This window comes from Diorhabda carinulata, chromosome 12, assembly GCF_026250575.1.
Source record: "Diorhabda carinulata isolate Delta chromosome 12, icDioCari1.1, whole genome shotgun sequence".
Lineage (NCBI taxonomy): Eukaryota > Metazoa > Arthropoda > Insecta > Coleoptera > Chrysomelidae > Diorhabda > Diorhabda carinulata.
Window position 1 is genome coordinate 8,398,086 of NC_079471.1, and position 23,900 is coordinate 8,421,985.

The 23,900-nt window shown below is 33.3% G+C and overlaps 1 protein-coding gene across 4 annotated transcripts in view; it reads right to left on the bottom strand.

Annotated features, from left to right (window-relative positions):
• Positions 1–23,900, bottom strand: part of LOC130899992 (centrosomal protein of 290 kDa) — a 93,021-nt gene that overhangs the window by 62,913 nt on the left and 6,208 nt on the right. For all 4 annotated transcript variants that reach the window (XR_009060121.1, XM_057810271.1, XM_057810270.1 and 1 more), the window contains exons 3-11: positions 22,059–22,144; positions 19,644–19,829; positions 18,379–18,514; positions 14,376–14,512; positions 13,727–14,113; positions 8,809–8,993; positions 6,818–8,755; positions 5,410–5,704; positions 618–1,217 (exon numbers count right to left, since the gene is read on the bottom strand). Coding sequence is in view for 3 of the 4 variants with exons in the window: in XM_057810271.1 (XP_057666254.1) it covers positions 618–1,217; positions 5,410–5,704; positions 6,818–8,755; positions 8,809–8,993; positions 13,727–14,113; positions 14,376–14,512; positions 18,379–18,514; positions 19,644–19,829; positions 22,059–22,144 (3,950 nt within the window). In the remaining variant the exon portion in view is untranslated. The remainder of the gene's footprint in view (positions 1–617; positions 1,218–5,409; positions 5,705–6,817; positions 8,756–8,808; positions 8,994–13,726; positions 14,114–14,375; positions 14,513–18,378; positions 18,515–19,643; positions 19,830–22,058; positions 22,145–23,900) is intronic.

A 23,900-nucleotide genomic window follows, 5' to 3' on the forward strand; every position in this document is an offset into this window, starting at 1 on the left:
TATCACATAACGATCACTAATTTTTTCATTGTTTATAAATTCATTCAAAACGTTCACTATCAATGGCTGCCAAACAAATACTAAACAACGTGGCGTCTTGAAACTTGAAATATGAACTGTATAGATTGAATACTTTCTAATACCCCCATCTCTAGATCAGGCCAGGTATTTCTGGAACCATCCTGGTAATCATCTTATTAGGATTCTAGACATTTTTTTAAACGATACACGATACCTAAATCATTTCGCGGTAAGCATTGATTTCGATTCTCAAAAATACATTGAAAAATATTTCAAATAATGATCATTTTGAAAGGCAATGAAATAAACATAAACTTTATTATTTGGAAAAGATTTCATTAATTTTTGATATACTAATTAGCATGTAATTATAGTAATTTGTTCAGTTATATATATATAACTTAATCTAGCCTTAGCTAACGTAATCTAACCCAACTTATCCTATGCTAAAAATCAGAAACATAACAAATCAAACCATTTGTTGTTTTTATTACATATTTGTCACTCAACTGAAACGCCAAATTTAAATATAAAAACTACGAAAATATCGACTAATTTAAATAAATGTATTGATGTATGATTTTGAAATAACTTACCACTAAAACTAAATTCTCTTGAGTCTGCCCGTTACTTTCGGTTCCTATGTTGATATTATCTCCTCCAGCGCCATTGTTTGCAACCTCACTTTTCCTATTTTGTAATTCCATTATGTGTCTCTCATAAAAAGATATTTGGCTCTGTTTATCACCAATTTGCTTACGAAACATGCTAATGGTCATCTCATGTTCTGTGATTTTACTCTTCAGTTGATTTATTTGCGATTCTTTGTTACTGAGATCTTCTCGAACGTTAAATAATTCACCTCTCAGATTTGCAATGACATTGTTATTTTCTAAGAGAATCGTGGGTGTTTGAGTAACTACTTCGTTCGTTTGAACCGAAACTGCTCGAGTCAATTTCAAAGTACGAGGCTTAGGTTCTGGAATTATCAATTTTTTAGACTCTGGTTTCTGAAGGGGTTCTTCAGAAGAGACATTTTTTATGGTCGTATCGGTGTCGGATATATCAATATGTCTATATATCTGTAACAGCTCATGATCTAATTTTGCTATTTGCTCATCCTGCAGTTTTGTTCTATCCATATAATGCTGTAATTCACTTTCTTTGAATTCGAGCTGACGTTTTAAACGCAATTCCTATAAACAGAATAAATTCTTACTTACATGTATTAAAAAAAAACTCAGATATCTAATCGCTGATGACCGAACGCGTTTCGTATCAATTCGGAATTAAATACTTTCCAGCATTTAGATATCCATGGTACGATTACGTTTTGATGGGAAAGTGATTTTCTAGGGCTTAACAACATCTTCACTCTAGTAATAGTCATGTTATTGTTATCAACAGCCAAAAATTCAATAAAAATCGAACAAATGGATTAGCTTAATTATTTGAATAAAGAAAAAGTACACTATCGGCCGTAGAAGACGTTCATCGAAATAAATAAAATCGTTAGAATTTGAGGAGAAAAGAAACTAGTATCGTATCAACTGTTTTGCTTTCATTAAATAACATAGTTGAGTCAATATGGACTAAGTTACATATAAATGCCTGGTGATAATATTTCTACAAGAAAACGGGCCAGGAACATAAAGTACATAGTATTAGTCCACAATGCAGTACAAATACAACCAACACATCGAATGTCTCTATATTATCAAAAACAAATGACCACCAACAATATCAAATGCAATCAATACCAATCCAACAAACTAACTTTTCACATTTTCCAACACACTAGCACTAGTGCAGACGAACTGATATTAAATGAACTCATACGAGACTCACAGATTACTAAACATTCATGGCAAACAGTAGCAGCAAAAAGAAGAAGATTTAAACGCCAGAAGTCAAAGAAAAAGTACTTCAAATTATCCTCACAAGTAGGTTCCAGTCACTTCCAAAGGAAACTATTACTGAAAAATATGGTTTGATGACCATTAAAAAATTTTATAAAATTTAGTACAAGCAGTGGAAGATGAGACTTATTCACCAAAGCTTTATACTTTATAATAAAATACAAAATTTCCCACCCGAATCCTACAGAAAACTTATACATCACCATACCATCACCATTGTTGATCTCGATCCTCAAACTTATAGTAAACAAATAGTTAGAATCACAATATATACAACATTGTATGATAAGAATAGAACCACCGAGAAATAAACGAAATATAACACAATGCCAAGATTTTGTTGAAGCTAAAACATATTGCACAAAATCATATATCAAATGTGCTGAATCCCAATGATAAAAGAAAATCAAGATGATGAGCAAGCCGAAAACTGTTTAACAACAGTCATAAAAAAGACAGAGTGGGACCTAACACCACAGCGCCAAAAATGTATACAAGAAAATCATTCCTCTCCATATAGGAGAGCTTGCAGAAGAAAAATGAAATGCGTGACGTATATGGCAACAAACCAGAAAACATTTAAACAAAACAAACCTTAATAGGATAAGCCACAAACTAAATAGAGCACAACATCAAACAAAGAGTAAATCCTTCCTGACCGACGGTAACTAAGTTGGAATTTCTGGAACCGTTGGTGATATTCACATTGAACACACTATTTATACCACCACTAGACCAACACTCACAATTACACTGTCTGATGCGCGTTTTGATAACCAAATTATCGTCTCCAGAAACTGAAGATAAACTAAAACCTAATAACTTTACTTATTTGTTTTATACAAAATTTTCCCACTAAGAAAATTTCTCCCTCGAAAATTAAATCCACCGGGAAAACCTCCTTGACAGGAATCTTAACATTAATTATTAAGGAATAGACCCTTTGTCTCTATTTAAGCTGTTCGTACATTTATCAATTTCAACGCTTTCAAATGCATATTATTGGATAAATTTGTTTTTAGTCTTTACATTATTAATATTTATATCACAATTATGACCGACAGCGTGATCGGAAATACTCGAATTTTGCGTCCGTCCATATTTTACATTAACCAGAAATACATCAAATAGAACTCCAAAATTCCAAAAAGCTCCTGACTACAGAAGCTTGCAAGAACAGTAGTGGTATTGTCAACAGTAATCTGTAATAGTATATTACGCCTCTGACAGTATCCAATACAATGGAAGATGCTCAGGTTATTATGACTTAGATACTTGGCAAACTCGCAACGGAAGCTATATATTGACCGATAAGCCTACTCCCAATAAACATAATAAAAAAAATTTTGGTGCTGGAGTATTTCTCGACATATAATAGGCGTTCGACAGAGTTGGAGATGATGATTTCGTCTACAAACTGAAGCCACACCTAACGGAACAACTATACTTTATTTTGAAATCTTATTTAGACAACAATATCACATTGAAGATATATATCCAAAACAAAAGAAAATAATTAGTTCTGGAATTACGTAATACGCATTGGATACTTAAACGGTCTTAACTAAGTCTCGGTCTTCTATAAAAATATATTCATATCATTTGGTCGTATAGAATAGAACTGTGAGGCTGCAGTAAGCCTTTAAATACGAAAATACCAAAAACATTCCAATCTAAAACACTACATATGTGAGTATAGCCTCTTGGTACGTTTCTAACCAAACAGCTCAAAGCGATTTGAACTTCCCACTAATCAGAGATGTAATTAAGAACCATTCCATTAGATACAAAAATATATGCAACGCCCACAATAACTAATAAATAAATAAACTATTAACCATTAGCAGAAAGAAGATTGAAGAGAATGTATGTCCCACAAACCTAAAATTATCGTCAATGGATGGTTTCTAGCCGACAAAAAAATCTAAGGAACCGTATTAGTACAGAGTACTAATGCCCCACATGATTTTTTAAGATACTTATTCCGATAATAATGTCCTATTATTCAGATAGAATTACAATAGAAAGCCATTCATAAATTATTTTAGAAAAACCTTGAAAAGAAATTATACATAACTGTAGCTCCACATATATATAGACGTTTAAACATAAAATTACTACTTGGTGTATCGGTACTTCATTTTTTATAATTATACTCTTGAAGACAAAATGAATTAAAAAATCTGGTACTAAATTGACTTAGATATTCTATATTGCAGACGCTACCGACTCCAGATGTTGTAAAAATAGCCCAAACCAGTAAAGTGCCACTCAATGTTTTTTAAATAGATTTTAATCGCGTCAGTAGCAATTAAGGAGATCGGGACCACCTAATTTGATATTTTTGCATCAAATGAAATTACTTTAGAGAAGCTACATCCTTGAACAATACAGACAAGTTAAAAGCAGCAAGCTGGCGAAAAAACAGCTACATGACAATTTTATGATGCGTTTTTATCAATTTTGGACGCAACTCATTTTTGTTCAATATTTTAATAATCCACCACGGAATATTTACATTACATTCTTGAACTATACTTTTGTCATTATTTGAGTACTGCCTGCTGCAGTTTTTTGTTTTGAGGACGCCTTTTTTATTTGATCTATACTAAATAAGATTTCTCAAATAATTCGACTCAACTATTCCTGACCGATTTATTTTTCGAGCGATTTCTCAACCGCTCAGCCAGTTCTCGTGAAAAGCTGCAAACCCACATTTTCTAGCTCAAAAAAAGGTATTTTGAATCTGATTGTTACAAGTCTAAGATAGTTAATAATGACAACGATATCATTTCTTGTTTCGCTTTCGCTATAGTTATGAACCATTCATTCTCAATTTTTTTTAGTTAAGTTAAGTTAATCGTTAAAAGTTTGACAAAACTAGGCGGGGCTATAGTTCTTCGCCTCGGGTCAGATTATATATCGTCGCTGCGCGTTCGAAACCGCGTAAGAGCAGTTTGTAAATACCGCGAAACAGCAAAACGCGCAAAATTCAAATATCGTGCTGGCCGATTCTAAACGCCTATTGGCTTATACTAGACTTCATCTGATTTGAATTATCCAATGAGAAACGTCAGTTGTGTTATTGAAACAATACCGCGGAACAGTAGGAGGACTGAAGTTGGCAGCAAGTTTTTTCTTCCTCCTGTAAAATCATTAAAAAGCAAATACGCGGTATTTACAAACTGCTCTTACGCGGTTTCGAACGCGCAGCGACGATATAATATTCAAAAGTTAATGTCTTTGAAAAAAGAAAAGAATCATTTAATATTAAAAAATAAATTGTTTGATTTCGATTTAAAGTACTCTAAAAACACCCCACCTTTTATTCAGGATATTTCAGCTGCATAGAATGTTTAATTTTGGAAATATTATGATGAATCTTTTTTCATTAAGCTGTGATCGCTTATTTGTTCTTTTGAACGTATATTTTTACCTACTTGTAGGATTAAAAAAAAGTCTTTCTTACATTTACTTGCAATGTTTTCTTTTCTTGCATCCAATTCGCCATTTTTTTATACTCCTCCTTATAACTGTCATTTCCAATTTCTTTTTGCTGTTTAAGATAATTCAATTCCACATTCAACGTTTGCTTAAGCAGATCCACTTCTTTTTCTGCTTCTTTTGCTTTTTGTAAAGCAAGAAAACTTTCATGTTCTTGATTGTTTATATTGATTATCTTACTCATATAAAGCTCTTCAGAAGTCAACGGTACATAACCATAAAATTGCAGCCTTTGATTGCCCAATAAGGTCTTCAGATGCCTGCAATGATGACTCTGTTAGTGACATACAGGTAAAATCAACTCAAAATTTCAGAAATTCCGATGCCACAACTCTCGTTGTGAAAGGACGTTATCTTCCGTCGGCCGTTAGTGCAAATAGGAAGAAAGAATCAAATTTGTTCCCATTGAAGACATATCACTAATCATATGTTAATTATTTTGTTCACCTCTTTGGGGCATATAGGGTTACTTTGATTTAAATACCCAACAAGATGGTAGCCACGTTAATTTTACGAATGTTCCAGCAGTTACCGAATAGCGCCTACGACCGTTAATAATAGAGGCTTGGAGGAACACAACACCGACAGTGTTGACGTTATTCTAAGCCCACAATACTAAATAATGAGGCGCCTGACCGTAGTTAGCTTGTACTTACGAAATGCACTCCAAAATAGCGAATTTTCTTCGCTTGTGAAACATGCTGCCATCTTCCAAACTGAAGTATTGGACGTGCGATACTTCAATCAACGTGACAGAAACACAGTGATCCCAATGTATCCAACGCGTTCGGGTACTCGGTCACTTCGGCAACAAGGACAACGGCGAGGCTGATTCACTCGCCACACCGGGATCAGCAGAACAACCAAGGAACTCAGAACCCATTTTTGGTCAGTAATTACGAGTACATATCTGTATAGTCTGCTCGTAAGACAAACTCTGTGGAGATGACTAAAAAAACCCTGCGTGATACAGCTTGCACAGCAACGTTAAAATGTTCAAGCCAAGATGCCTGATTTGCTTTACAAAGAATATTGGCCATTTGGTAGAATAATTGCAGTATAATGGGCCTATCTCAAGACCTATGTGCGCAACGGTCCCCGACCGCTTACTAACTCAACTACTAAAGGTGGTCGGCGAGACCAACAGTTGACGGCGCACAAAATGTCAAGTTTGTGAATCAAAATTAAGAGATTTCAATCCGATCCCCATCAAACGTTCTTGTCTTGTTGGGTGGATAGACTTATTTGTGTTGATTAAATATTATCCTGAAAGTGTTCCGTTCAATAAAATGATTTGTAAGGGGTTTTTTGCTTAAAAAATTGATATAGTAAACCAAGATACTGTAAATATCTTTAAAAATGTATAAACTCACCCCAATTGCTTGTTCAGTGCACGTTCTCTTTCCTCTGCCAAATTTCGGTCCCTTTCGTATTCAAGTTTATCTTTTAAATGCATATCCTTCATTTTCTTAAGTTCTTCATTCAATCCGTTGACACTTACTTTATAAAACTCCACTGATTTCCTATTTTGTATAACATCGTCGCTCAATTGAGCTATTATCACTTTTTCATCGGACACTGAAATCAAATCAACGATTTGGTGTTTCAGGTTAAGCAGCTCTTGTTCTTTTGAATGGTTCCAAGTTCTTTCAAACTCCTTAGATCGTTTCTCCAATTCATCTTGTGTTTTGAAACTCGCGTTTTCTTTTATCAATTCCTCGTTTTCTTTTATCAACTTGTTATTTTCCTGTTTCACTTTTTCGTAGACCGTTCTATCAACGTAGTCGCATATTTTTTCTTCCATTTCTTTCAAATGTTCTTGAAGATTCAGATTTTTCTTTAATAATTCTTCGTTGAATTTAGAAAATTCTGCAAACTTTTCTTCAGACTTATTCAGTTGTTCTCTCACTAGTTCATATAAATTGTTTATGTGGTTAGCTCGTTGTCTTTCTGTAATTTCTTTCACTTCAGATTCTGCGATTTTTTGAGAAAGTTTTTCAGATTTATCGTCGCCGTCATTAATGTTTATTAAAGCTTGTCTCGACAGCAAACTCATCAACTTCGATTTCAACTCTTCTTTATCCAATTGTAAAGATTTTTGGGATTCTAGGAGCGTCTTGAAGTCTAAACATTTATCATCCGTTTGTTTTTGCATTGCGGCGGATAATTCTCTATATTTGATAGTCATTTCGTTCAAATTTTTCTCCATATGTTTATGAGTTTCAAAATCTACTGTGGTACTATTCAAATTTGTTAATATTTTCAAACGAGCATTTAGCTTATTATTGTCCAATTGAATATTGTTAATGGTCTGCAAATGATTGCGTTGCATGTTGTTAAATTCGGTTTGTGAAATTTCAATTTTCTCACATAGCTTTCTATTTTCGTTTTCCAGATACACAACTTTTCTGTTTAGTGCAATATTTGTTAGAATAACATCATTTATCTTTTCTACCTTTTCCTCATCGGTTTCGCTAATCAAAATTTTCGTTTTTTCTAATAAAATATCATGTTCCTCTTTTAATGATATTAATTCATTATGGCCACGTTTGATTTCATCTTCTAATTCTGTTTTTGAATGAAGTATAGTTTTTATCCAAAGCAAAATCTTCTGTTGTATCTTCGAAAGATCTTTTGTATCAGGATTCTTGTTTTTATTAAATAACAATTTAATATTATCCTCAATATTTTCTAAAATAATTTCTTCACTTTGTATTCCGGAATCAGAAGCAGTACCATCAGTGACATCTCCTTCGTTATTTTGCATATTCTCCTTCTCGATTATAATGATCTTGTTCTCAATTCTTGCTTGTCTGAGTTGTTCTCTTAATTCTGTATTGATTCCTTCTAAATTATGGAGTTCAGCTTGAAGCCTCATTGCTGGATGGTACCAACCAGTTATATGTTTTATATCTAGAGCTCTTAAAAGTTTCTCAAATGTCTCCGATTTAATTTCCAGTTTCGATTTCTTTTCATTTATGCAAGCCATTACTTCATGTAAACCTTTCCTCAGAGCCTCATTTTCTTCTACTAAGGACTTATTTTCTTTTTTGATCAAACTATTTTCTCTTGGGAAAGAAAACATTTCAACGAATTCATGTGAAGGCTCATGTCCTAACTCCAAAATTTGATTGGTGAGTGATGTTACGGTTTTATTTAGTTTGTGTACTTCAGTTTTAAGTTTAACAACAGTTTCGTCTTTGATTGTAAGTTGATTTTTCAGATGCTCATTCTCTTTTTTAAGCTTTCTTTGTTTGGATGTATAACCCACAAGATCAACTTTTTCCTCTTGCGTTAAACCTGAAGTTTCCCTGGAAAGAGCACGTTTTTAAATTTATAAAAAGAAATTTAAAAATGCAGCTACCTCAAATAGCAATTTTCCTTTTCTAAATTCTCAATGGCTTCTTGTAATCTGTTGGTATCTCTGACCAAAGATATGATTTGCTTCTCTTGTGATTTAATTTGTGTTTTGAAACCTATATGTGCCTTTAGGTTTTCTGCTAAATCTATCTTACCCTCATTTCGCAGTTGCTCTAGAACATGGTTGAGCTAGAACAAAAAAATTTAAATGATATTTATATAAAATTACTGAGACTCTTCAATGTCTAATTATGGTGTTAAATATTTTTAAAGAAGGTTTTCTTCATTTGCTATAGAATAAATTCAATTTAGTGTTATTATGTACTGTGTGAAAAAAACTTGAAAAAAGTCGATTTTATTCTTAAATTGACAATTTACTGTATGAAAATTCCCCTCCAGCACCCCCTCGAAAATTTTAAATAAGAAAGTGGCACCTTGATGGAAAGAGATTTTAGTCGTCTCTTCAGCAAAGTACAGGAAATATAGAGTACTGTTTATTGACTGTAGGAAGGCTTATGATAGCCTAATGAGATCAAAAATATGGGATATGCTCGGAGAGAATAAAATACCAGAAAAGATAATAAGATTTTTGAAAATGTGTGTTGAAGGCTTAAAAGGAAAGGTCAGACTAGAAAAAGAATACACAGATACCTTCGAAATCACCACAGAAGTAAGAAAAGGAGACGGGTTGTCCTTGCTCTAGAAAAAGCTTTGGAAGCAACTGAAGCTATTCCAAGAGAAGCAAATATTGGAGGGAAAATAAATATTTTAGCTTATGGTGATAATGTAGCTTCAACTGCTAACAGTAAGAGTGACCTGAAAATACTGGCACAAGTATTCTTAGAAGAAGCACGAAAAGTAGGATTGGAGATAAATGAAGATAAGACTGAATATATAAAATTGGGAACAATTGCAGAGCCCAATCATTCAACGATGGACGTTATGGGATACAGCTTTAAAATTACTGAAGAATTTAAGTACCTGGGTTATACTATAAACAGCAGCAATAAAATAAAAGAAGAAATACAGATGAGGTTAAATGCAGCCAGTAGATGTTTTCGGAACCTATAGAAATTACTTAAAAGTAAACTGCTGTCAAAAAATATGAAAATAAGAATATACACAGTCATAATAAAGCCAGTTTTATTGTCTGGAGCTAAGGTGAGCTAAGCACACCAAGAGGAAGTTAATAACATTTGAAAATAAAATATTAAGGAGGATATATGGGCCAGCTTTCGAAGGAGGAGTATGGAGAATACTGAAAAAATAGAGAACTCAGAGACCGGTATAGACAACCAGATATTGTAGCTGTGATAAGAAGTAGAAGAATTAGGTGGTTGGGCCAAGTAAGAAGAAGGGAAGAAGAGACAACAATAAGAAGATTGTGGAAAGGTCAACCAGAAAGGAGGTGCCCACTGGGAAGACCAAGAGCAAGATGGAATGACCAAGTGGGTGAAGATGTAAGGAAACTTGCGGGAAAATTAGACATAAATGAGGATAGAAAACTATAGAGGATACTTCTTGGCGAAGCCAAAAATCAACGGGCTTTGAGTGGCCACAGTAGTAGTAGTAATAGTTCAGCAAAATATAATGAGTCTTTGAAATTTGGTGCAATCCTAAAAATTAATTTTATCAGTTATAATTGCACCAAATTAAAAAAAGTTCATATTTCTGAACTGAGGACTATAATCCCGTTCTAACAAGGGGCCATCGACCCACTTTCTCATTTAAAATTTTCGAGGGGGTGCTGGAGGGGACTAATATTTTCATACTGTAAATTGTCAATTTAAGAATAAAAATCGATCCTTTCCAAGTTTTTCCACATAGTACATAATAACGGTAAAATTGAATTTATTCCATACAAATGGATCGCATTGTATATCTCAATGACAGATCTAATATCTGCAAAAACTATTAATACCGTCATCTTATTGGTTTCTAGATGGAAAAAATCACATAAAGCAACTCTCATAATTTTGAATTATACAATTCTCACATAATTTTTTGAGTTACGATTCAAGTAGAAGGTCAATTGACCTAAAGTAAGAGATATCTTCTCTCTGCAGTAGTTTCAAGAGGATACTGAGGATGTCTACTGTCGCTATGCCACCTCTTAGCATTGTAGGAATTATAAAATGTATTAACGTACGTTTGCAGAAAACTATATATGGACTATGGAAATATGGATTATAATTATTATATTATAAGAACAAGGACGCTTAAGTAAAAAAACTAAACAAATCGTCAAAATGAAAAAAACATAATGGTTGCTGTAAAAACAAAATACAATTAAAGAAGGCAGTAAGATTTCATAGAAGAGCGCCTGATTATCTGAGTTAATAGACATACAAAATAATACCATGTTCTTAAAGTTAATAATTGGAGATATTATATTAATAAGAATATTGTTAATTATTTAATTAGAAGACCTTACAGAGCGCAACGTGATAATAGAAGAACAAAAAAAAGGTTGTAATAGAAAGGGTACAAAATAAATAGACAACATTATCATGGAACGAACTGAAAACAACAAAACAATTTGACTACATACATACAATCAATGAACATAAAGAAATTAGAACAAATGAAATACCCTAAGACAATAATTTTCCAACGAAATTCTTCAAGTGCTATGTGAGATCGCTTGTGCCCTAAACCATCGGAAATATAAAATCTCTTTTTAGTGGTGTAAGCGCTTTAGTGATGGCCAAGAAAGCCAATCAAAATTCAAAGCAATTTTGATCGTTTTTTCTGATGACTGAAGGGGTTCCAGAGAGACTGACGGTCAACCAGACTTACTATTTGTCAGTTTTGACTACACTGCGAGAACGAGTTCGTATAAAACGAACCGAGTTGTGAAGATCAACTCGTGTATTTTGCACCAGGACAACGCAACTGCCCATATCGCGTTATCTGTGCTGGAACACCCGCCTTATTCTTCAAATTTGGCACTGTACGACTTTTTTTGTTTCTGAAGATAAAATCTGCTTTGAAAAGGACCCGATTTGAGTCGATAAAAGCGGTAAAGCAAAAAACGGCAAAGCTTCTAAGTGCACTCACCAAAGAAGACTTCCAGCACTGCTTTGATCAATGGAAAAAACGTACGAAAAAGTGTGTGGCGAGGGAAATGGAGAATATTGAAGGGAAGCATTTGAATGTAGAATAATTTTTATAATAAAACCCTTTTTCGTAACCAGTCTCATTATTCAATAGCCACAACTCGTATATATGGATGATATTGAAACTTTTGCCACAAGGTGCAACAGAACACATATAAATAGGAACATTCTGAATAGAAGAAAACAACAAAACACTCAACTACATACAAATATCTGAGTTTTTATTAAAACTCAACAATCGACCGCACAAACATAAAAATAATTATAACAAAAGTATAGAAACAAAATCAAAATAATACTAAAAACGCAACGTAGTTAAAGCAGACATTATTTTCATTCACACAGATTATTTCAGACAATGAAGCAGAGTGTTGTTTGGTACCGAATAAAAAGATAGACACGGCAAAAATCGATTAAGAAGTTAATGATACCATGTATTCTAAAATATAGAAGGGCATACAGATAGAATCATAGTCACAGACACAACTGATTAAACCAAGTGTAACGCTGGAAAATTGGAAAGAACATATCTTATGAACATTAGGGAAAATTACAAGTACACCTCAATTGAAATAAAACTTAGAGAACTGTGGCAAAAAGAACAAGTCTCAACTGTTTTATGGACAACAGGAATAACATCAAAAAGTTTCACAAAATGCATTACAAGAAGCGGTTTAATGGAAACGTCAGCAATAGCTCGGAAATCAATAAAACAAAAAATAAATACAAAGAAAATGTTTTATGTAGGGTGAGTCATAAGAAACTTTACATGCTTCTATCGTATGTAAAGTCCCTCAAGGAGGATAACATGTAGTTACTAAAAAGTGTTAACTCCTCTTTTTTATTTACTTACAGAGTTATTTCTGAAATTGAACATTTGGTTTTACAAATTTTTTCATGATGCAGTACACTACTATGAATCATTTGGCTGGTATTAGCTAAACTAAGAAATTCTAGGACCGACTTTGAAAAAATCAATTTAGGGTTTCGTAAATTTATTTTTTTTTTGTTCAAATTAGTGTGTGATACGTCATTACGGTTGTTCAATGTTTGGAAATATTTCATCGTTCACTTGAAACTGATTAAGATATTATACAGGGTGCAATATTCAATGTTTCCAAAGTCAATCCTGAAATTTCTAATTTTATTTAATATCAGTTAATAATCAAATTAGCTGTATAAACATTATAGCCATCTGAAATTTATGGTCAATTTCACAAATCAGTCTGTAAATTAATAAAGTAGAAGATATCCTTCCTAGGGACTCTACCTAGGGTAGAAATACGTTAAGTTCCTCATGACTCACCCTGTAGGACCTGCAGTCTGATATTATCGTCATATCGAAATCTGAGGAAGGCAGACAAAAATCCCCTCAATTGTCTAAATACTATTCTAAATTTTAAAGAGCCTAAAAGCAATAAAAAAAAAACGAGAGAAATTCGGAATAAGTTGCTTGAAAGAAAATCAACAGGGTAATTAGAGATTAAAAAGCTATTTTATAAGGAAGTAATCATTCTTATATGGAACACTAATTTGAGTTGAAACAATACCATCAATTTAAAAATAGCTTTGTTACAACATCTAACTAGATTTAGTATCGCAGCCCTTGTGTTAATACTAAAAAGAAGTCACGAGCAATGTGTATAAAATAAAAGGTAGATTGACAGCAGACCTATAGATGAAGAAGAAACGTTACCGATGTAAGATATAAGTATAAAAAAATTTTCAACTAAATTGTAAGGTGAGATCTGAAGAAATATTTTTTGAATCTAAACCAATCTACTGTAATGTAATTATAAATACTTCTTCGTTTTTAATTCTTATAGTTTCTTCGGCCAACACCAAATTGTCGTGTAATTTTTGACATCGATCATGTGTCGTTTTCAATTGATTTTTCATCTCTGTACCATTTGCCTCCAATTCTAAAACTCGCTCATGTTCCAACTCTTTTTGTTTTTTTAATCTACTTAAAAGTGTAGTCGATTCCTCCATTTCTTTAGTAGCTGTTCTCAACTGAGCTTGCATTTCTAAAAGTTGCTGTTCTCTATCGTGTAAAGCCCTTTGAAGTGCTGCAAGTTGAGACGGTTCAGGATCATCTTTTGGAAGACTGGATAGAGAAGAGTTTAAGCTTGGTTCTTTTAGTCGGTGCTTGAGACCTTGTATTTCTTCGTTTTTGGCATCCAAAGATTCCTGAAAATAGATTTATTTGTTCAATTTTTTAAAGCTTTCGTGACCATCGTCCAATATATACAGTTTTTGGGCTGTTCAGCGGTCGTCGGTTGAGTCTTGTTCTTCACGTTTCACCAACACGAGACGTTAGCATCTTCAAAAGCTATAGTTCAACTGATTGCAGCTTCTGAAGATATACCAATCTGTTGTGTTTACAAGACACAACCGACGATGGGCGAATAGCCAAAAAACCTTAACATAAATTAATTTTGATATAGCTTACCTGTAAGTCTTTCATTTGATTTTTAAGTGTATTTAGATTATCGGTTGATTGGTCTACAGCTAATTGCTTTTCTTTTTTAAGATTACTGTATTCTTCTTTCAAATGTTCGTTTTCTAACGACAGCTTTTCAATATTCTCTACAAAGTTAATTCAGTTACTAACTAACCTTTGTCAATTCAATTTGAATTAAAGTTTTTTCAAATGATTGAGGCCATCTATATAAGACAATTAGAAGTGGTAGAGTTTAGATTTACTACAAACTAACTTGGTAATATATTTTTGAGACCCTGTCTGTATTTCCATATCAGTAATTATTCGCTACTAAAGGATTGGAAGAGAAGATACAATACAAAGGACAACTAGTTCTTATTTATCGCGTTTAGAAATAATCTGAGATGAACTGAGCAACAGAGACTGATACGGAGCGCCATATATTAGATTAGATGAGCTAGGGAGTGACAACTGTAAATCTATCTCGCTAACACTTTAACCTATTGATCTATTGTGTAGTCGGACTGTTTACCAGTGAAGTAGCAACCTGTCTGGGAATTACGCGGCTAACCTCCTCTGGACGGCCTCAAACTTACAGAGTTGTTGGTTTGTTGTCTTTGGTTTCTCGTAGAAACGATAATATCAGAAGTTTCACCGATGTTCTTCAGATGATAATTCACCGGACAGTATCCAGTGAATATGCCAGTAACTCTTTCTCGCTCATCTTTGCTTAATGAAACAGCCTTTTAGGACCACTTCGTCAAATAAGAAATAAATCTCTTTCAAACCTGGGGTCTAGCTCTAAGTATCTGATATCTTCTTGTTCTCCCACTTTTTTACGGCTTAATGGTTTTTAAAAAACCTTTAAGAGATTGTAGTCCTATGAAAGGAGTTATTCGCCAGGTGATCAGCTTGTTGCCGTGCACTCTAGTGTGGTCGGGTACTCACAATAGAGTAACTTTGTAATACAATAAGTAGTTCTAATAAACATAAGCAGCTGGCCTAAATGACGAGGGTTGCTAATTGAGTTTTGAGATAGACAAATAAAAACCAATCGTCGAAGAATTTTTTCCATTTCGATTGAGGTACCTCCAAAACATGTGATTTTAACGCACGAACCGCTTCTCCGGGTGTAGAAAAACGTTGATCTCGCAATTTATTTTTGATTTGCAGGAACAAGAAGGAATCATTGGGTGTCAAAGAAGGACTATACGGCGGACGAAACATCAATTCCATGTTTTGACTGTTCAAAAACGTTTTTGTTTGAGCTAACATGTCCAGTTATTCCGAAAAAACAGGTGACCATTTGCTTCGTGCTGACAATTTTTGATGGATCGCGATTGAATTTTTTCAGCATTTCTTTGCACCAATAGCACGAGTTTTTTTGAGCGATTGTCAAATTATGGGATATCCAACGTGAACAAATATCTTTCACAGCAAAAATGTTCATATAATATTGAATTTATGCAGTGGAACTAATGTCCAAGTATAACTGGAACTCATGTTTTGTCACATGACGATCTTGCACTGCATCCATGTTTTCTAGCACAACAGCCATCTTCACAAAATTCAACCCGTAGCGAAGTGCGATCACGATTGAATTTAAAAAACAAGGTAGCTCGAGAGCTGCTGTTGGTTAAATCCACGTCGAAATTAATAGAAAAGATTAATGTTTCAATAGTACTCGTATGACAGCACATTATGAGTACGTTCACTATTAAAAATGTCATACTTTATGATGGCAATGTCAGGTTTGACATATTCATATCAGTGCTGCCATACCTCAACCCTCATATTTGAAAACATTCATTCGAAATATCTTTTTATACTAATACAAATGATAATATTATCAAATTATGTTACTATGGTTGTATCTACGATATAATAAATTAAATAGTTAGAAAAGTAAACACCGAAACTGTTAAGTTCAAGTCCTGATCATGAGTCTAGACTCTAGACTATAGCTTAATTAATTCGAGACTGATTGGAACGATTTTACTAAATTTGGCACTCAATTTTACAGCTATATCACGCTTAACGCTATTTCTGTTTTACGCTTTTTTATTTGAATTGTGGGATTCCCCGATATCACTCGCAACGTTAGGCTTTCGAATTTATCTGTTTCTTCTTCTCTCTGGTGTCATATAAACGTATTCTTATTCTATTTGTTGACTTTTTGTTTATTGAAAACACGAAAATAAATTAACAAAAAATATTTTACAAGAAACTACAATGCAAGTGATTAAAATACTAGACACTAGTGAACGTCAATCTCAAATTAGTGCTGCATTGAATTCGGTTACTTCAACAATGACTTTTTTTAAGAATAATAAAAGATACTACCAAGGGCAACTGCAATTATTACAAGCTCTACAATAATGCAGTAGAGAAAATATAAAAACGACTCTCAACGTGGGTAGACAACGAAATATCCCATTAATCAAATCTATTATAATGGGTGAAGCAAAAAGATTTTTCAATCACATTCAGGTTGATGCAAGTGGCATAAGTTTTGTTGCAAATCAGAGATAATTATATAAATTTAAACATCAAATTGATCTTAATAACATATATATTTAAGAAGAAGCAACGGAGTGGTGATATGAAAGCGGCAGAGAGACTATCCATTATGGGTTTTTAATGTTTACGAATCAGGTCTATTTTGGAAATACCAAATCGAACATTTGTATCCCATGGAAACAAACGTGTATCAGGATTTAAAGTTGCAAAACATCAACGAACTACTTGTTGTTGATCATTCCGAAACCCCAAGAGAGATTAAACAAATATCCAAATCGACTTTGCCTGTAATTTGTCGAAGAATAAACCATGGATAACTATGAAAATGTTTCGGAATTGGTTTACTGAGTATTTTTGGTCGTGTATTAAAAAACTTGAATCAAGAGCACTACTATTAATAGATAATCTTCCAAACCAATCAAAGGATTTATCTGACTGAATAACTTTTAAATAGATATTTGAATACACTAGATATTCTGTCTATATGTACGAAATAGAGAAGGAAATAGTGTACTTAGGAAAACAACTGGCCCAGATGAAGTAAATCTAGAAGATAACGAAGAAATAGTGCAAGAAACTGCAGTAAGAGTTTCTAGTAATGAGTTCGAGGAATACAAAAAACCAAGAAAAGCACTAGAGCATTGAAGATAGTAGAAATAAGAGCAAAAAGAACATAAATTATGGACCAATTTGTTAAAGATAACTGAAATTTTAAAAGAAACTTCAAGGCAAAAAGAGTGAGAAAGAGAAAACGCAAATCACATAAATATTGGAAATACTGAATGATCTGAAAGTAAACCAGTGACGTGAAATTTCATATGTATATTCGTTTACAATATCTTTCAAGATATGAATTGTTTTTGTACTTTTATAAAAAATATTATTAGTAAATTTAATAGTTAAATATTCTGATGGAACGTATACCCCGCATTTAACTATATTTATAAAATCCTTAAAGACTGAATATGGTTTATACTATAATTTCGAAGATTCATAATATAAAATTAGAATTGATTCTCAAAAAATTCATCACATTTTTATGAAGCGTACATAATAAGATTTATTATTGTATCACCCTATGTATCACTTCGACTATAATATGGTCAGAAGCCAAAACAAAAGCGAAAGTTTCAATAGAATTTAAAAGAGAAACGTAATCAAAAAAATTATGGAATGGAAAATAGAACTGGATCATTATACGACAATAGAACTAAAAAATCTTTCATAAAAATGGAGTAAGAACTGGGGCAAGTAGCTAAAACAAGGTTCTTATTTCATATATAGAAATAAGTTCAATCGAAGAAATAGTGTTAATACTTTAGCTGATGGATATTAACTTTGAAAGCTTCTCCTAAATTACAGCAGATTTATTTCAAGTAGGCCGACATAGGACTTAATTTAAACTCTTATTGCAAATTACACAAACAACCCAAGTAAACTATATTAAAAGGGCCAAATTCAAAATTTTCCAGATTCTGCTTATCATACTCACCAGCGTTTTCTCTTAATTTCTCGTCTTTAACTTTCAATGAATCAACCATCGAGACAATTTCTTTAGTTGCTACCGACAGTTCATCTCTTACTTTCGATAGTTTATCTCTCAAAACAGTATTTTCATTCTCGACTTCCTAAAAAAATAGCTTCAGTTACAATAAAAACTTCTTTTATAAGCGTCATCATGTATATTTTTTCAATTTTGATTTGTCTAATAATATTCGTTTTAACAATATCCACAAAATGTCAAAAGAAATGCACTCTATATGAATAAATAGTAAATAGATTATTTTTTTTTATATTTAAGAAGCAAGCACAAAAAGGTAAATCTTTTTGTATGTTGTAGGGTTCGAGAAAGACGTGCCTTGTTAACTGATTCCGCACGCTCGCGCTTCACCAAAGTAAAGAGTCCAGATAATTTGACATTCTGGACATCTGCAAGCGAACTTGGTGTTCATCAACCACGTCTGCCTGACGAGTAAGTCTGGCAGATATTGCTTTAGATGGTATTTTGTTGGAGAGCTCGGAAGAGCATCTGTCGTGGAGGTATCGGTGAAACAGTGTCTATAAGTCGAATTGCTCTGTATTGAGTCGAGCATCTTCAGGATATAGTTGGGCGCCAAGCTCCAAATTTGCGACAAATTCTCCAAAGATGGAAGAATCTAGACCTTGTAGAGAATTGCCAGGTGCAATTGCAAGGTATCTCCAATCTTCAAGAAAAAGAATAGTTTCACATGGAAGTACTTCTCCTATCAAACACCTTTGAAATAACTGATATACAATTTATCTTATTACTTATTACCTTGACGTTATTTGTGGAAAAATAACTAGCCATTGCAAGGGAATCTCTTTGGTGGCAAGTTATCTGATGGACCACGTACAAACCCCTGCTCAATTTTTATACACAAATCAACGCTTTGTGGTCAAAATAGCGACAAGTCACTGTAGTCAGTAGCATTTTGTCAAACAAGCGGGCCGCTCTGCGACACAATCGGCGCTGATTACGTAGTACATATTTGAAACGGACCTCGCGTGGTGTAAAATATATCCAGACTTCTAAACTTTGTAAGTCAGTTTATACTAATCCTATCGAATTGGAATAAACACCATTATTCTTGATAAGTTAATTTTTACTTATTTTCGTTAAAAAAGAATATACTTTTTTTACATGTTCCAAGCCTATTATCGAAAACGTCATAAAATTATGTTGCCAACAGTTCTTAAAACTTTAAGACCACTTCTGAAAACAAAGAATAATAATACCTCTATTTCCCGTAGTAAATCGGATATTTGTCGATTTTTGTTATGCAAAGTTTCCACCAACTCCTTTTGTTGACCTTTAATACTCTCCGAATAATCTGATTCACTGGTCGCTTCGTGTGGTACGGACTGTAGCTCATGTTGTAAACGCTTATTCTCTTTTTCGATAACTTTGAGTTTATTGTTGAGCTTAAAGAAAAAGTTGAAATTTGATTATCTCATAAGAATCATTCAATTAATGCGAAAAATTTTATAAAGGTTTGAAATAACTTCAACCCAATTTTGGTTAGGTTAGGGCTGTTAAACTCATGGACAAAACTAACGCACCACTGTAATTAATCTAAATATTTACAATATAAACAGCTAGTCGACTAACAAAAAGTTAGTCGACTATGACCTTAACATAACCTTAATTTGCCTTATTTTTTCTATAAAAGTTTATTTTCGCTGGAAATGCATAAGTAAGCTATCATACATCCACTCCTGGGAGCTGTAAGACCTTGAAGTTGGTGGAGTGGCTCAGTAACTTTCTCTCTTCTTGTGCCGTCTTGACGGACTGGTGGAGAGGAGTGAAGCTAAGAAACAGCTGACAATTTGTTGTCCTCCCGACGTACGGCACTCCCGAGGATGGAGGAGGGTGGTTTAGTGGGTGAGAGTCCCACACAAACTCACAGCATTTGCACCCGCCCACTGTGAGGAAGGCATTAGCTTCCACCCCACCTCTTGGCAAAAAAAAGCTATCATACATACCTACAAATTGAAAAACAAATCAGTAACAGAGAATAAATACATCTGGGTCAACCATAATACCCTGTAGGCCCTCTTCAACTTCTAATCACTGCATTTATGCATCACGACATGCTTTATATTAAATATTCAACAAAACCTTTCCCATTCTTCAATAGCGACCTCTATGAGTTGGTTGTGATTAGAAACAGGGAGACTATGACTTCGAATCCTCTTATTGAGATAGTCCCATAGATGTTGTATAGGATTCAGATCTGTACAGTTAGGTAACCACTCTAATAAAGGAATACTGACATCATGTGAGTAGCCAATAACCTGGCCCAATAGGCTCAATAGACATAGCAAAAGGCAATAACGTTGTAGTTGTAGTAAAGTAATATTGGGCATTCATAGACCTTGTACGTATAGGTACCAATTCCGTACCTGCATCGAAGCAAATTCCTCTTCAAAAAGTTTAAGACCACTACCAAAATGTACTTTAGGAGAGACATTACAGCAAGCAAACCTTTCTCCTTGCATTCACCAGACACGCTCACGTCCATCTGGAGCTTTAAGTATAACTCTAGTTTCATCGGAGAACAGAACCCGTTTCCAATCATTGATAGTCATTTAGCGTTTTTGGTCTGGCCTTCTGTTGCTTAACCCTGCTACATGTAAACGACTTCTAACCATTCGAGACGATATATCGATATTTCGAACGTCTGATAATTTTTTAGGAGCTTCCAGATTGCTGGTGACTCTCCTGTTTCTAAGAGCACGTTGCCTCAAACGATCATCAATTTGATTAGTGCAACGTTTCCGCCCTGGTCCTGGTCTTCGATGGTCTTCGAACCCATTTCATTATGTCGCCTCGCTATGAAATGATGTCTTCCTAACAAACCAGCGACATATCGCATTGAATATCCTTCAATCAGGAGAGTCGATGCTCGCACTGCCTCCTCCTTTGACGAATTTCTTTGGCGGCTCATTTTTTTACTTGATATATTCTCAAATGAACCTAACCAAATATGCATGTAATAAAAATAATTACAATCAACAGCTTGCTTCTAACAGAAAATTTAACCAGAACTATTTAAGAAAGTGTTAACACAGTTTTAGTCTAAAACGAGGTTTAATACAAATTACTATCAAGATTATGTAATACTACAGTTAACTTGAATAACAACTGTCACTGTCAAACAAGGTCCATGGTCTTCTTGTTCGCACAGTAAGTTATCAATCAAAGAATATCGAGAAAAAAATGAGTAGTGCGTTAATTTTGTCCAGGAGTTTATAAGCTAGAGGATGTTAATAACTATAAAAAAATTCATGTCGCTGAAAAATCTACATATTTTCAAATTAAAACTGTTATAAGTGATGAATTTTTTTAATATGTTTGTTTATAAATTAAGCATCAATTAAGACAGATGTTGCCACCTTGTGGACGGCCCAGATCTCCCGAATTGGAAGACGACATGTAGAAGGTTTTCCACAAAAACATACACCTTAGAGACTTACTAGATAAAATAAAAAGTACACGCTAGTAAGTACACGTACACGTAGTACACGTAGTACTAGTACACGTAAAAGAGAACGCTTACAAAAAAATAAACGCGCTCTTCATAAACTCAATTTCACTATTAGCTTAGTTTATTGGAAAGATCAGATTAATACTTTTGGGAATAAACTTACTTTGTTTAACTCATCCTCGTGTTTTTCATTGATTTTAATAGCTTTTTTATGTTTGACTTTTAACTCCAAGTATTTTTGTTCCAAATCTGTAAAATTTATAACAATATACTTTATATCTATTCATCGTCAAATAAGTCTCGGAAATCGGTCGTTAAACCGTAAAATGTTATAAACACCAATTTATTATATCGCTTTCAAAATAGGTCCTTATCAAAATGATGCAAGTAAACCAATAATCCAATTGGCAAATCATTTCACAAAGGATTTCCAGGTCTTTTATGTTTTCTATTGGTTGAACATTTCTACTCTTATGATAAATAATAAAAATAAAATTTAGATCAAATGATTGTTTCTAGCTTTTAGTCTATTTTTATGTGCGAGAGAGTGATAAAAGTCAATTTCTAATCAAAAACTAAGTACGGTCATTTTAATTATTATTATAGAATAATCTAAATATTGACGACATGTATTCAAAAATGTACGTGAGCTAATACAAGTTTTTGGTCTTTTATTAATATTCTATAACCATAAGCTATACTGAAAAACAGCAAAAGTTTTTACAGTGCAAAAGCCCTGTGTATTGATAATTACGTAGTCAATAAAGGCTAGAAATTTTATTTTATTTTAATTTAAAAAATCTCTTCCCGAAAAATTTCACTAGAAATACGTTTGTTAGGTTTTTTATTTAGTGAGGAGGTATAAGTAGTGCAATTATGAAAAATTTGGAAGGGCCGCATAAACGTTGAAAAATCAGTCCTTAACAAAATAATAGAGAAACCTCAATATATAATTGATTTAAATCATTGACAGATAAACAATTATGTAAAATTGTTGAAGACACAGTGGAAGTGATTAGAAATACGGTGGTTATAACTAACGCGCGGATTTCTAACTATTATGCCATAAGTAATTTTTAATGGCAGATGTATTTTGATCACATATATGCATGAATTTTAATAAGAGGATTCACAGGGTTAATTTTTTTGTGTCTTTATGCCTATTTTCAGTTTTAATGCATTTATTTTTTTTGTGCCAGTTTTATGCATATTTTAATTAGTGGTGTATTTGGTGCTAATTTTATACATTTACTTTTCGGTATGAAACAGTTTTTAATATATTTGTCAATTTCCGATTCATTGATTTTATATTACCTAAGCCACAACGTGACAACATCGTACTAGCGTTACCCAGCACATGTCTATTGTTCGGGGAATACCGTAGGCCGATTGCGGAGAGTTTGGGAATACCCTAGGCCGCTGTTATTCGATTTCCAAATATCATTTAAACGTATGACTTAAACAGTATTACCCGGTTAAAATCGCGGAAGGCGAAAGGTTAGAGTGTATTGTATTCCTACATAGTATAATATTTATGTAACAATGCTTAAAGTGAAGCCATCGGTAGAAGAATGGATACCAGGTTACACAGAATTGAAATTCGAAAACAATAAATTAATTTGCAGAGCCTGCCTTAAAGTGGTAAATTTAACTTATTTTATATAATTTTTAAGAAAAAAATCGAATTAAGTTACAGATAAACAGCGACAAAAAGTACAATATAGTTCAGCATACTAAAACTGCACTTCATCAAGAGAATTTAAATAAATTAAAAAAAGGAAAAAATAAACAACAAACTTTATTGGAATCGATGGCTGGCTCATCAACAGAAATTGAACAAAAAGAATTTAACGTTGATTTATGTAAAATGATGATACCTCCCAATATTCCATTAACAAAAGTAAATAACAGTAATTTTAGTTCATTCCTACAAAAATACAAGAGCAGACATATTCCTGCCGAATCCACTTTACATAAAAACTATATTGACTTGCTATATATGGTT